This window comes from Nomascus leucogenys, chromosome 9 (genome assembly GCF_006542625.1).
Source record: "Nomascus leucogenys isolate Asia chromosome 9, Asia_NLE_v1, whole genome shotgun sequence".
NCBI lineage: Eukaryota > Metazoa > Chordata > Mammalia > Primates > Hylobatidae > Nomascus > Nomascus leucogenys.
In genome coordinates this window covers 77,693,095-77,708,160 of record NC_044389.1, presented here as the reverse complement: position 1 = coordinate 77,708,160, position 15,066 = coordinate 77,693,095, and the positions used below count along the sequence as shown (strand labels likewise).

General features: G+C 42.4%; 1 protein-coding gene across 1 annotated transcript in view; it reads left to right on the top strand.

Moving 5' to 3' along the window:
* UNC5C (unc-5 netrin receptor C) overlaps window positions 1–15,066 on the top strand; it is a 400,199-nt gene that overhangs the window by 373,690 nt on the left and 11,443 nt on the right. The window contains exons 13-14 of the mRNA XM_030819147.1: window positions 3,801–3,950; window positions 5,936–6,100. Coding sequence (XP_030675007.1) covers window positions 3,801–3,950; window positions 5,936–6,100 — 315 coding nt within the window. The remainder of the gene's footprint in view (window positions 1–3,800; window positions 3,951–5,935; window positions 6,101–15,066) is intronic.

The following is a 15,066-nucleotide window of genomic DNA, read 5'->3' as shown; positions in this document are numbered from 1 at the left end:
CTTTTTTAAGGTGCGTGAAATATCCTAACCTTTGTGATTCAAAAGCAGCCTGTCTGGAAGTGGTTTTAGAGCTGAGCACACTGTGTTGTGGTTACATGTTTACAGGTCACCCCCCAACCCCCATGGACCATTAGCCCATTAGCAGTTTAAAGCAGTGACAGGGACTTACTTGTCTGTGTGCTCCAGACCTGACAGGTTCCTGGCAGCCTAACGTGTCTCACTGATGTTAAATGAATGTTCCCAGGAAGAGGAAGCAGAGGAAAACATTGAACCGTAAAGCCATGACTTACTGATTTGTATATTTATTTTTCTGTCCTCTTACATATCTGTAACATATAAATAACCAAAATGAGATCATGTGCAAAGAATTCAGAAAATCAAGCAGTGTGAAGTACAAGTTGCAGCATATTTTTAAGTGGAATCTGCTGGAGTAAATCTCAAATTATAACACTTAAAATGGTAACACAAGACAAAGCCTGATTAGCCTTTCGGGCAGGCTTGCTTCTTCTATCATCTGACACAAAGCTCTATTTGAGATTCGCCATATGTGACGAGTCAGCTCCTGTTCCTGTGTGGTTTTAGATTATACTCGTTTCCCAGGAGTTGTTGGATGATTGACTGAGATCTCTTTAACTCACACCATGGTTTTTGTCCTCTCCTTTTTTCTGTTATGCTTTCCTGTGTCATGAACATCTTTAGTGCAACGATAACAGTTGCCACTTTGCGGGAGAGTGTTAAGCTTAAGTGTGGTAAGGTCACTGAATCCTTCACTGCTGGGCTGAATTCTTCCCCAGGTACTAGTGAAAGGACAAGCTATCTGAGCCAGCAGTCTCCAAAATGGAGTTTACACACCACAGGCCCAATGAACCACTGGGACCAAAAAAAAATACAGTATTAGTACTTAGCTTTATGCTAAGATAGATTAACACAGGATCTTATGTATTTTAAAATTTTATGTATATTTTATAATGCAATATATTAACATACTGATAATAGAGATATGTAATTTATAAATATGCATGCTCAATGTTTTGACTGGTAGACTATTCTGGCAAACATGTTTATAGCCTCTGCTCTAAGCATGAGTGTGTCCTGATGGGCAGTTTGTCTTTCCCCAGGGTTTATGTCCAATTGGAAGGGAGAAAAAAGTGAGGTTCCTTCCAGCTCTGTGCCACAGCTTTGTGTCAGTCCTGGGTGATGGAGAAATGGCGAGCTTAAGACTATGGAAGGATTGTGTTCTGTGGTCCCACTGTCTTTAAAATGGCACTTGGTACTTTCTGTCCAAAAAAGGGCTCCTCCAAGCCGGTCTAGACTTTTTCCCCGCTAGGGAGAATTCTTTACCATGACTTTTGAAATCATTGCTGAAGAAACAAAAAACTGAGCCTGATTCTTGGGCTGACTCCCATGAAGACTTTGCACTCAAAATGCCTTGTTAGATTTCCTGACTTCAAGGTCATGGCCAATAGGCAGTTTGGGTTTTTTTCAATGTTCTGCCTGCCAAGAAAACTGATAATGCTCTTCATATCCTCTGGCAGTCTATGTTGATTGTAGGAATGGGGTGTGGATTATACATTGTTGGGTACAATTACCTCCCGGAATACAATGCATCTTCTTTTAGACATCCCAGGGAGATAATTTCGACATAATGAAGATCTATAGTAATCAGATAATTACTATCGATTGCTCTTTAGACGTCTTGATGAGGTAATTAGGGCATATGGAAAGAAGCTGGAACTGATTGATTGGCATGACTGTAATCTTAAAGATTTCTAATTATGTTTCTTTTCTTCTAATGGCTTATAAACAAACATCATTTTAGCTTTAGAATTTGTCAGGTGCCAGGTTCACTGGGAACATCAGCTTTCTGTATTATGCTAACTAGACACCAAACATGATCAACATAAGCTCATTATGCCTTCCTGCTGAAGCAGAAGAAACTGCAATTAACCCTCACTTTTCTTCTTCTCCACTTCCACATGGCTGGATTCTTGTGGCGTGGGGTGTCATGGAGTGGGGTGTGCCACGTTCTGTGAGGAGCGTGTGTGACTCAGGGCTGGATGGGTCTGTATGGCCTACGGGAGACCCTCGGAGCCTGCTGAGCTCAGGCACAGCAGACTAGGGGGACAATGACACAACATATGTGTCAAGGTGTCAAGGTGTCTGGCTGACTGTGGCTGGGGGCTGGCTGACTGCTCGGGCTCCTGTCACAAGCCATAGCTACTCATCAGCCAGCAACATTAAGTAGCAGGTCAATCCTCTCAGGCAGCTGGACCACTCACTTGTCTACGTCAGTGTGCTATTGCCTCATCTCTTCCATTAGATACTAATTAGAGGACGCCCTGTCTGAAACCACATTCCACATTATCCTAATATTTTTTTACACCTTATAGGACCTTTGAGCAGCTTGCATGGTTCAGAATAGTTGCCTCACCCAAAGATGACAGACACTAAGAACCACTAACGCAGCATCTTGAAATGAGCTGTTTGCATGTAATCAATGATGGTGGTAGCCACCACACTTACTGCTCTACAAGTGCATGGGTTAGAATTCATTCAACAAATGCAAGGTGGATGCATTTTTCTGAATATGAGGCAATCTGGTTCCCATGCCTGAAATCCTCCACTGCGACCCACCTGTGCTTGGTACCCTGGTGGGTACCCAATCCGTGCGTGTTACAGTCTGAAAGAGCACCTGTGTTCTTGAATTCCCTGCTTTCTATTGAAATATCACCAAAGAAAAAAATTACATTTTGCTCTGATTTTTTTCTAAAATCCATATATTCCTGGACCCTTATTTTAAAATGGGTCACAAATTTCCTATGTATTTGTACCATTAAAACTTTTAAGGCATGAGAGGAGTAACGTGCATAGGGATGGTTCAGACAGCAGAGGAGACCCAAGACAGTTTGTTCATTGATAACTAATGGTTTGCTGCTGTTTGGATAATTACAGCTGCAGTTGGAAATGCTTCATTGACTCCCATTAACTAGCCTGAGAAATGGAAGTATATCTAGAATCTGTCGTTATGTTGTATCTGTATAGTACAAGAAAATTATGTAGCAAATTTTTTCATCAGCCACGATTATCAAGAAATAAAAAGTATTCTTTTGAAAATGTAATTGGAGTAACTGTTCAGTTCAATATTTGGTGTTTTAAAACCTTCCTAATCTGTATCAAAATATTTTCCTTTAATAGAATATATAATCAGCATATTCTAATTTTTTTAATAATTGGGAATTATGCAATACATCATTTTAAGAAAAATTTTTATGTTATTTCTGTACTTGAAGAAACTATAGGAGATGGAACTAAATGTCTAAAACAGGTTCTAATTTTTTATTTGTTGGTTGGTTTTATCAAGTCCAAGGAATGAGTATCTCTTCTAGTTATTTGTCCCTTTTTGTAAAAGTTAATTGAAAATCTACTTTCTTATCAGTTTGTCTACATTTCTACCTATTTTTCTTTAATTTATGGCTCTCTGGTTTTGAGTTCTGATGTTATTCCCCCATATTTGATTAAATACTCCACTCATCAGTGGGTAAAGGGCAAACTGTACTGAAACTGTTCCACAACTGTGTGATGCAGACTGCCAAAACATAGTTTGTTATTAGGGTCTGGGCCCACACAAAATGGGAGGGGTTTTAGTTAGAGGGTCTCGAGGCTGCAAAAGTGGGTGTTCATGGTGTTGCACAAGTTCCGTCTGCCATTCAGGAGGCAGTAAAGAAACTTATTCAATGAGAGAGCTGACAGAAGTGATGCAATTCAATAATGTGCTTTGGATTTGGGGCATGTCATTATAGGAAATTTTACATCTTGAGAGACAGATGGGAGGACAGCTCCTAGAAGAACCTAAGGCTCTTCATTTTAAAGGCAGCACCCACAACCTGCGCTTGTCAATTCACGATATTGCCCATTCCCTCTGGAAGAGCAAATTGCTGGCTAAATATCAGGTAAGGTTCCCAAGCCGAACAAAAGGTCTGGAAACATCTCTAAGAAAAGAGATCTAAAATTATATAGACAGAGGAAATCCCCTTCCTTGAAATTAATCATATGTCATTACTTGTTTCTCCAAAATAGTTTGGGGTTATTTAGGATTTTTGAGAAATACAGACATATTTGAAGGAATGCTATTTAAAAATTCCTCCTTTAAATAAATGTACCATCATTGTTTTATTTTTAATAAATGAAAGGCTTCCAAATCCATCATTTCAATTAATTTTCATAGTAAATGTTCACACCAATGGGTAAAAACAGCTTCAAATGCATGCACAGAAGCAAACAGAAGGACATTTTTATTCCATGGGACACAAATTAGGCTTCAGCTTTCCTAGGCCAGTACCCTTACATTGAAAAATTAGAGGGAGCCCTACTTTGGAGAACTGAAATAGCATGTAAAAGTAAAACCCAATCAGGATATTATTAAACAACAGACAAGAAAATACTGGTCCCGAGTGTCATTTGTATATACCTGGGGGAAAAGCACAAGACCCTCAAGGAATTTTCCCCTCCTTCATCCGTCAGCCTGAGATCTTGAGAAAACCACTTTGATGGGATTGCAAGCCTCATATGCCATCCTAGGAGTGGCAGACATATTTAGAGAGCTGCGAATCCATGTTGACATTTATGCACATTCAACCCAAACCCCAGCATTACTGCTGAACTGGTAGCTATTTCCTGATGTAGGTCAATGAACATACTGGAAGACTGAAGGGAAGACATTCTGGCTCCATTCTCACTCTCATTGGTCAAGTTCCTACACATAAATTATGGGAAACAAGCCTACTGGTTTGTTAACAATCATGAGCTTTGACGGAGGTTGCATGCCAGACTCTCTATGCACAGCTCAGTCCTTGATGGAAACAGAAGGCTTCTGACTTACTCAGTATACCTCTTTCTTTGCTTTCTTCTTTCCTCTGTGTTGCAGTTGTCATAAGATACTATAAATCTCCCTGTTTTAGAAGGGATTTCCTTTATACAATTATAAGAAAATACTATTTTAATGATAATGATAATATGATATTAGTTAAAGCTAAGCCTGGCTGAATGCTTACCATCTGCTGGACACTCTCTTCATACATTGGTTTATCTCATTTAACCCCAGCAGACCTATGAATGAGAAACTCTTTGTTTACTCTTTTTGCAGATAGGAAAACTGAGCAATGGAAAGATTAAGTAACTTGCCCCCGGTTATCAAGTAAGCGAAATAAGGGGTTCTTATTTGTACTGGATTTGGCTCCAAAGCCACTGCTTTTTACTGCCATGCCGTCCCATTTTTTATGTGGCAACCTTTTCTTTCCTTTATTGAAAACAGATTCTAGGATAGGCTCTGTAAGGTGGTCTAGACTTTTAGAAAATTAAAGCCTGTTCGATGCTTGGTGCCAAGAACTTTTCTGTGGCAGCTAATTGAGTCTGAAGTTTCCAGCTGTAGTGGGTTTTGGCTTCCCCCGTCCTGGGCAGAGGAGGAGGTAGGCATGAAAGGGAGCCGCATCAGTGCAGTATCCTTTAGACTTCCTTTGCTTTTCTCCAGAATGTCACGACAGGGATTCTGTTAATGAGCAATGGCTGGTGTGTGCAAGTTTTATTTTGGGAATTGTATAAACTCTTTTTTTTTTTCTTTATCATTTACAATGGCTCCTGTTGTAAATTAGAGACATGTGGCAGACTGGCTAGGTACATGGATTCTGGAGGCTGACTCCTTAGGTTCAAATCTCAACCCTGCTACTTACTTGCTGTGTGATTTGGGGTAAGTTATTGAACCTCTCTGGGCCTCAAGTTTTTCATGTGATAAGGGGCCAGGATGTACTTAAACATAGGGCTGTTGTGAGGATTAAATGAGGCCACAGGTGTGATACTGAGAGTACCTAGCAGCAGACCATCTGAGAGTTATTTTTGGTATTAGTCCTTCAATTGTGGTTAACCCTTTTATATCCTTTAGGAAATTCCATTTTACCATGTTTGGAGTGGGTCTCAAAGAAACCTGCACTGCACCTTCACTCTGGAAAGATTTAGCCTGAACACAGGGGAGCTGGTTTGCAAACTCTGTGTGCGGCAGGTGGAAGGAGAAGGGCAGATCTTCCAGCTCAACTGCACCGTGTCAGAGGTAAGCAGCTCCTGTCTGTCTGAAATCAGGGCAGAGGGCGACCTCAGGAAGAGAGAGAGTGTGGGCTAAAAGGGTATCTCAACATAGCCCATATGGGAAGTCCTCAAAAGCTTTCTATAGATCCTATTTGTTAATAGCATAGTATTTGTAATGAACAAGGGAAGCTAGCTGCAGAAAATATATATATATATTAAGGGATCCTTTTTGAAAAACAAGTCTTAATTTTTATGACATGAATTTTTTAAGAATTATGTTCTAACTTTTTTAAAAACAGATCTGAATTTCAAGTAAAGGTTTAATTTAAGGAGCGTGCACATGGAGTAACTTCTCCCCATGCATCCCTTAGTGTGCCATGTTCCCCCATCCTCCATCTGTCTCTCCTCCCTTTCTGCTTCTTTCTCAGCAACTTTCCTCCCTTTCCCCTAATCACCTGCTGCTGGGTGGAGTGGAAGAAAGGAGAGGGGCTCCTCTGCTCCCTTTTTCTTCTTCTCCATTCAAAGGAAGAAAGGAGAAATCTCTCTCTTGATCTCCTTTCTATCATTCTCTAAATATAAAAAGAGTTACACTTTCCTCTGGGGTGGGGGAAATATGCCACAAATAGAAGTAGAATCTCCATATTTCCCCCCGTGGCCATCAGCTTTGCCTTCCTTTGCTGTGATCTTCACACACTTCAGTTGGCCATTTCCCTGTGTCCATATTACAGAAATAATAGTGATCACTGCTATCTAAAACTTCTCCTTAAGGAAAGAGGAAGTGCCCACGACCTTCCTTATCTGTTACCTTGGGTCCAAAGCCTTGAAAATTGATAACCTTCACACCAGAGGAACAAAGGGAAGAGAAGAAGGCAAATAGGCAGAAGGCAGCCTCTTTGGGGCCTCATGGAGCTAAGCCCTGTGCTGCGTGCTAAGCCACAAAGCACAAGATTGTCATATGTGAAAATGACAGCGGGCCAGTAAATGATTTAAAATACTACCTCTCCCTCGTTGTGTCATGCACGGTGACGAATGAAATATCAGCATGTTCAGCCTGTCTTGCTTCACATGTCATATTTAAAGACCATCTTCCTTAGCAAACTGAGTGGGGAGAAAAGCACGTCAGCTTCCGCGACACTCCATCCATCCTTCTTTCCCACAGCCTGCCGAGGTGCGGTCATCATTTCCTCCTGTAGTTTCATGAGACTTTTGACTCATAAACAACTTTAGTCACAGCCCCCCAGTGACATTCATAAGCAATGATCTCGGTGTCAGGGTGCCATGGCAACCGCCAGGCCTTCGGATGCGCAGCCCTATCTCCCAGGCACACAGCAGCACCCCTGCTGGCTCGGGAGGGTGTTTTCACTTTCCAGGCCCAGCAGGTCTGCAAAGTTCAATAACCACCCAGCTCCAGTGACAACAAAGGCTGCTGAATTTTGGAGGGGGGTGAGGGGGTCTGGTCCTTTGATGCTTGCTTTCTGTTCCGCATGAACATTGGCTGCGTGTTAAAAAGGTGGATCAGATGCAGCCACAAATGAAAGAGAGCTGCTCTGTGCTCTCCCGCGCCAGGGCTGCCACCTCCCTTCAGAAAAAGGACAGTTTTGCATAGTGTGATCACAATTTAAGGGCTTTTGCTTTCTTGTGGCAACATAGAGGAAAGATTACTTCTTTTGCAACGTGGTGTCAGTCTGCTCAAAGAGACCAGCCTTCAGTCATGTCGGAGGCATTTGCCCTTGTGTGACAGACAAGCATATTTAACTGAGGGCGGGGAAGAAGTGAGCAGAGTCAAGATGACTTTGGGGGATTAAGGGGCACTCTGCGGCTTTTCCTTCTGGGTCACTGAATCCCACTGTTGTGGTTAGCATTTGAATGCGGGTGCTGGGTGCGCAGAGGAGGTAGTGTGGATGGGGATACTGACATTGGAGAGGAAGCCTCTGCGCTGAAGAACAATGGACTCTAGAGAGTTCTGGGACCCAGATCCTCATCAAAACCTCCAAGGAAGGGTACAAGATGATTGACAAACCATAAACAAGTAGAGAAAAGGCTCCATTTGTGGTTTTTTTCTTCTGAACAGGGCTCCTTCCTAGGGTCACAGGGCAAGATGGCAGTGAGGCTGGGGGTTCCCGTTCCAGGGTCCTATCTCCCAGGAATGAGCTGGCTTGCCAGAAATGTGCTGCCCCTCCCTCTAGCCACCCACCACCCAACGCACTCGCCAGCCGTCAATTTTATAAAGCTACACAGCCCTTGGCCTGTCCTGTCAGACAGAGGACCTGTTGCCCACCCCAGAGACCAGGCTGTGGGTGACATCTACTCTGATTATTTCAAGGGCCAGCCAGTTGTCTCTGGGTGATATTTCAAGGGCCAGCCAGTTAGTTAGTTGTCTCTGGGTGATTTAGCCAGGGATTCCTTAACTAGAGACAAAGGCTTTAATTTCACAGAGATGAAGTTTAAGAAGGAAAATGTCTGGAAGAAGACTAACTAACTGTATTGGCACAAATGAATGTCAAAATGTAAAAGATGAGAAAAGATTTTGTTTGTTTCATAGACAAGTGCAGAGAGAGTAACCAGGAAGCTACTCATTATCTCCAAAAGAAAACATGGTGCAGAGGATAGATAAAAATTTATAGTTTTTTCACATCTTCTATTTTGTTTCAGTTACAGGCAGACATCCATCAATCATGGGAAATTCCCAAGTAGGCAGTTCCATGGAGATAGGGCCAATTACTTAATCCTTTCTTGCCTCAGTTTCCCCATTGTAAATTGGTATAGAATATTATCTTGAGCCAGTGTGGGAATTAAATGGGAGAATGTTTGTTTGTTAGTTAAGTGTTCTAAACAGAAGTTGGCCCAGAGCACATGCTTAATCTATGTTCACCATTTTTACTGGTGCCATTGATGCCATAAGGGTAACAGGGCTTTTCAGTCAACTTTGCTACTTCAATCTGTGGGGTCTGTCATCAATTGAGGTTTCAGATTTTCTATCAATCAATCAATCAATCAAAATAAACACAAAAATAAAACTCAGATCCCATATAAATAAATGAAAACTAAATATAAATAAACAAAAATTAGCTCCCAGAGAAAAGAAGGTAGCATGTATCCCCAAGTTAGTTGGTTTATCCAACATTGCTTTACTTGAGGGCTCTGAACCCTGAAAAAAGGTGCAGTTTTAGGGGGCAGTATTAGTCATCTACTTTTTTTTTTTTTTTTGAGATGGAGTCTTGCTTTGTGGCCCAGGCTGGAGTGCAGTGGCACGATCTCAGCTCACTGCAACCTCCACCTCCTGGGTTCAAACAAACAATTCTCCTGCCTCAGCCTCCTGAGTAGCTGGGATCAAAGGCATATGCCACCACACCCGGCTGATTTTTGTATTTTTAGTAGAGACAGGGTTTCACCACGTTGGCCAGGCTGGTCTCGAACACTTGACCTCAGGTCATCCACCCACCTCGGCCTCCCAAAGTGCTGGGATTATAGGCGTGAGCCACTGCGCCCGTTCTCATCTACTTTAATAATAGATTTATAGGTAATAAAAGCAACTATAATTTTTATATTTGCTATATCTTATAACCTCTTAAGTTGTGGTGCACAGCACTTTTGTATAGACAAATAATATTTAAAATAAATGTACAAAGTAATATCACTCTGCTACAGCCATTTCATCTGTTTACATCTGCTTTCCATAACCTGCTCAAAATGACAATTGGGAAAATCTAGTTTTTCTAAGCGACTTTAGAAAAAGTCCAAATATCAGAATAAAAAGTTGTTTCAGGACTGTGGAGTCCTGAATATGTGTGTCATCACCCATAGCAGCTGTTTGACTAATGTTGAAAAAATCATATGTTTACATAAGGGAATCATAACATCAAAGACCAATGGTACTGATATTATAAATGATTATTGAAATAAGCATTCTGTGAGAGTAAACTACTTTTACCTGGAAGTAAAGGAAGAACTAAAAGCAACGAAAATTACCAGATGAAATGTAAATGTATAAATGTCTTTCACTTTAACCTTCAAGGCTGTTGTCAGCCATTTGATAAGAGAGACAAAGAAACGCTGCCCTATTGAGCTTGTTTCATCTACACAGAAATAAATAGGCTGAGTAGCCAGGGAGAGAGACCTCAGTACTTTAATGCCCACATGAAATGCTGAGAGTTCTTTATCCACAAGAAAACAGGGACAACATGAATATGTGAGCAAGCCTTCCCAAGATCCATGCCTATCTATCTTCAACTGGCCTCTCATTTCAGGATTTAACTTCCACATTTAGTTGGAAGGCAGCCCAACACACTAGTCTATGGGTGGGCTTCTATCAGAGGCTGACTTCATCTTCTTTCTGTACTAAGGACAAATATTTTCTCTCATTTCAACAAGCAAACATTGAGTAGCTTCTGTGTGTGGGCACAGTGTTATCATAGAGGTCTGAGGATGATACACTCTCACCAATAAGAAATGTGAGAAATATAAGAGGCAGTAGCCTACAAATACAGCCAATGTGCACAGAGCAGAGTGTGAGGAGCACAGAAGAGCTGGGAGGCACCGAAGAGACCTCCAGCCCTGACACCTAGGGTATGCTCACCCAGGGGGACCCCAGGGCACAGGACTTTTGGACCAAGCTCTGAGGACTTTGCCTGACAGAGGAGATCAAAGAAAGGGCAGAATAACTAACAACCATTAGAGGCACATCCTTAGAAATGGCAGGAGAAATGGCAAGTGGCGCTCAGACTCTAAGGAGCATGAGAGTCAGGTCAAGTCACGGCAAGGACAGGGCCACCTGAGATTAGATTGTGAAGTGGTGGAAGCACAGGTGAACAGCCCTACTCCATGTCATGTCCGACTGCATTCTGCACTTCACATAGTCACCTTTGCAGCCTCATACCAGCCAACCAGGAAGGTCATATAAAGAAAGATCCCTCACTGGGCCAGGTGTGGTGGCTCACACTTGTAATCCCATGACTTTGGGAGGCTGAGCTAGGAGGATCACTTGAGCCCAGGAGTTTGAGACCAGTCTGGACAACACAGTGAGACCACATCTCTTAAAAAAAAAAAAAAAAAAAAAAAAAGGCAAATTAGCCCAGTGTGATGGTGCACACCGATAGTCTCAGCTATTTGGGAGACTGAGGTGGGAGAATCGCTTGAACCCAAGAATTCAAGGCTGCAGCAAGCTATGATCACACCATGGCACTCCAGCCTGGGTGACAGAGAAGTGTTAAATGCCCCTCCTACCACGAGGACCTTGTCTCTATATACATAGACGTATACATATTTGAGGACAAATATCATGATCACAGCCAACAGCACTGTGCATACCATGGCAAAAGAATTCAAATGGGGGGTGGAGCCAAGATGGCCAAATAGGAACAGCTCCGGTCTACAGCTCCCAGCCTGAGCGACACAGAAGACGGGTGATTTCTGCATTTCTGTTTGAGGTACCAGTTTCATCCCACTAGGGAGTGCCAAACAGTGGGTGCAGGACAGTCGGTGAGGCGCACCGTGCGCGAGCCGAAGCAGGGCGAGGCATTGCCTCACTCGGGAAGCACAAGGGGTCAGGGAGTTCCCTTTCCTAGTCAAAGAAAGGGGTAACAGACAGCACCTGGAATATCGGGTCAGTCCCACCCTAATACTGCGCTTTTCCAACGGGCCTGGAAAACGGCACACTAGGAGATTGTGTCCCGTACCTGGCTCAGAGGGTCCTATGCCCACGGAGTCTCACTGATTGCTAGCACAGCAGTCTGAGATCAAGCTGCAAGGCAGCAGCGAGGCTGGGGGAGGGGCGCCTGCCAATGCCCAGGCTTGCTTAGGTAAACAAAGCAGCCAGGAAGCTCGAACTGGGTGGAGCCCACCACAGCTCAAGGAGGCCTGCCTGCCTGCCTCTGTAGGCTCCACCTCTGGGGGCAGGGCACAGACAAAAAGTCAGCAGGAACCTCCACAGACTTAAATGTCCCTGTCTGACTGACAGCTTTGAAGAGACTAGTGGTTCTCCCAGCATGCAGCTGGAGATCTCAGAACAGACAGACTGCCTCCTAAAGTGGGTCCCTCACCCCTGAGCAGCCTAACTGGGAGGCACCCCCCAGTAGGGACAGACTGACACCTCACTCGGCCGGGTTCTCCTCTGAGACAAAACTTCCAGAGGAGCTATCAGACAGCTGAATTTGTGGTCTCACAAAAATCTGCTGTTCTGCAGCCACTGCTGCTGACACCCAGCCAAACAGGGTCTGGAGTGGCCTCTAGTAAACTCCAACAGACCTTCAGCTGAGGGTCCTGTCTGGTAGAAGGAAAACTAACAAACAGAAAGGACATCCACACCAAAAACCCATCTGTACATCACCATCATCAAAGACCAAAAGTAGATAAAACCACAAAGATGGGGAAAAAACAGAGCAGAAAAACTGGAAACTCTAAAAAGCAGAGCACCTCTCCTCCTCCAAAGGAATGCAGTTCCTCACCAGCAACGGAACAAAGCTGGACGGAGGATGACTTTGATGAGTTGAGAGAAGAAGTCTTCAAACTACTCTGAGCTATGGGAGGAAATTCAAAACAATAGCAAAGAAGTTAAAAACTCTGAAAAAAAAATTAGAAGAATGGATAACTAGAATAACCAATGGAGAGAAGGGCTTAAAGGAGCTGAAAGCCAAGTTTCAAGAACTACGCGAAGACTGCAGAAGCCTCAGTAGCAGATGCAATCAACTGGAAGAAAGGGTATCAGTGATGGAAGATCAAATGAATGAAATAAAGTGAGAAGGGAAATTTAGAGACAAAAGAATGAAAAGAAATGAACAAAGCCTCCAAGAAATTTGGGACTATGTGAAAAGACCAAACCTACGTCTGATTGGTGTACCTGAAAATGACGGGGAGAATGGAACCAAGTTGGAAAACACTCTGCAAGATATTATCCAGGAGAACTTCCCCAATCTAGCAAGGCAGGCCAACATTCAGATTCAGGAAATACAGAGAACACCACAAAGATACTCCTCGAGAAGGGCAACTCCAAGACACATAATTGTCAGATTCACCAAAGTTGAAATGAAGGAAAAAATGTTAAGGGCAGCCAGAGAGAAAGGTCGGGTTACCCACAAAGGGAAGCCCATCAGACTAACAGCTGATCTCTCAGCAGAAACTCTACAAGCCAGAAGAGAGTGGGGGCCGATATTCAACATTCTTAAAGAAAAGAATTTTCAACCCAGAATTTCATATCCAGCCAAACTAAGCTTCATAAGTGAAGGAGAAATAAAATACTTTACAGACAAGCAAATGCTCAGTGATTTTGTCACCACCAGGCCTGCCCTAAAAGAGCTCCTGAAGGAAGCACTAAACATGGAAAGGAACAACCGGTACCACCCACTGCAAAAACATGCCAAATTGTAAAGACCATCAAGGCTAGGAAGAAACTGCATCAACTAATGAGCAAAATAACCAACTAACATCATAATGACAGGATCAGATTCACACATAACAATATTAACATTAAATGTAAATGGGCTAAATGCTCCAATTAAAAGACACAGACTGGCAAACTGGATAAGGAGTCAGGACCCATCAGTGTGCTGTATTCAGGAAACCCATCTCATGTGCAGAGACACACATAGACTCAAAATAAAGGGATGGAGGAAGATCTACCAAGCAAATGGAAAACAAAAAAAGGCAGGGGTTGCAATCCTAGTCTCTGATAAAATAGACTTTAAACCAACAAAGATCAAAAGAGACAAAGAAGGTCATTTAATAATGGTAAAGGGATCAATTGAACAAGAAGAGCTAACTATCCTAAATATATATGCACCCAACACAGGAGCACCCAGATTCATAAAGCAAGTCCTGAGTGACCTACAAAGGGACTTAAACTCCCACAGAATAATAATGGGAGATTTTAACACCCCACTGTCAACATTAGACAGATCAAGGAGACAGAAAGTTAACAAGGATATCCAGGAATTGAACTCAGCTCTGCACAAAGTGGACCTAATAGACATCTACAGAACTCTCCACCCCAAATCAACAGAATATACATTTTTTTCAGCACCACACCACACCTATTCCAAAATTGACCACATAGTTGGAAGTAAAGCTCTCCTCAGCAAATGTAAAAGAACAGAAATTATAACAAACTGTCTTTCAGACCACAGTGCAATCAAACTAGAACTCAGGATTAAGAAACTCACTCAAAACCACTCAACTACATGGAAACTGAACAACCTGCTCCTGAATGACTATTGGGTACATAATGAAATGAAGGCAGAAATAAAGATGTTCTTTGAAACCAATGAGAACAAAGACACAACATACCAGAATCTCTGGGACACATTCAAAGCAGCGTGGAGAGGGAAATTTATAGCACTAAATGCCCACAAGAGAAAGCAGGAAAGATCCAAAATTGACACCCTAACATCACAATTAAAAGAACTAGAAAAGCAAGAGCAAACACATTCAAAAGCCAGCAGAAGGCTAGAAATAACTAAAATCAGAGCAGAACTGAAGGAAATAGAGACACAAAAAACCCTTCAAAAAATTAACGAATCCAGGAGCTGGTTTTTTGAAAAGATCAACAAAATTGATAGACTGCTAGCAAGACTAATAAAGAAGAAATGAGAGAAGAATCAAATAGATGCAATAAAAAATGAAAAAGGGGATATCACCACCGATCCCACAGAAATACAATCTACCATCAGAGAATACTACAAACACCTCTACGCAAATAAACTAGAAAATCTAGAAGAAATGGATAAATTCCTCAACAAATACACCCTCCCAAGACTAAACCAGGAAGAAGTTGAATCTCTGAATAGACCAATAACAGGTTCCGAAGTTGTGGCAATAATCAATAGCTTACCAACCAAAAAGAGTCCAGGACCTGATGGATTCATAGCCGAATTCTACCAGAGGTACAAGGAGGAACTGGTACCATTCCTTCTGAAACTATTCCAATCAATAGAAAAAGAGGGAATCCTCCCTAACACATTTTATGAGGCCAGCATCGTCCTGATACCAAAAAAGAGACAT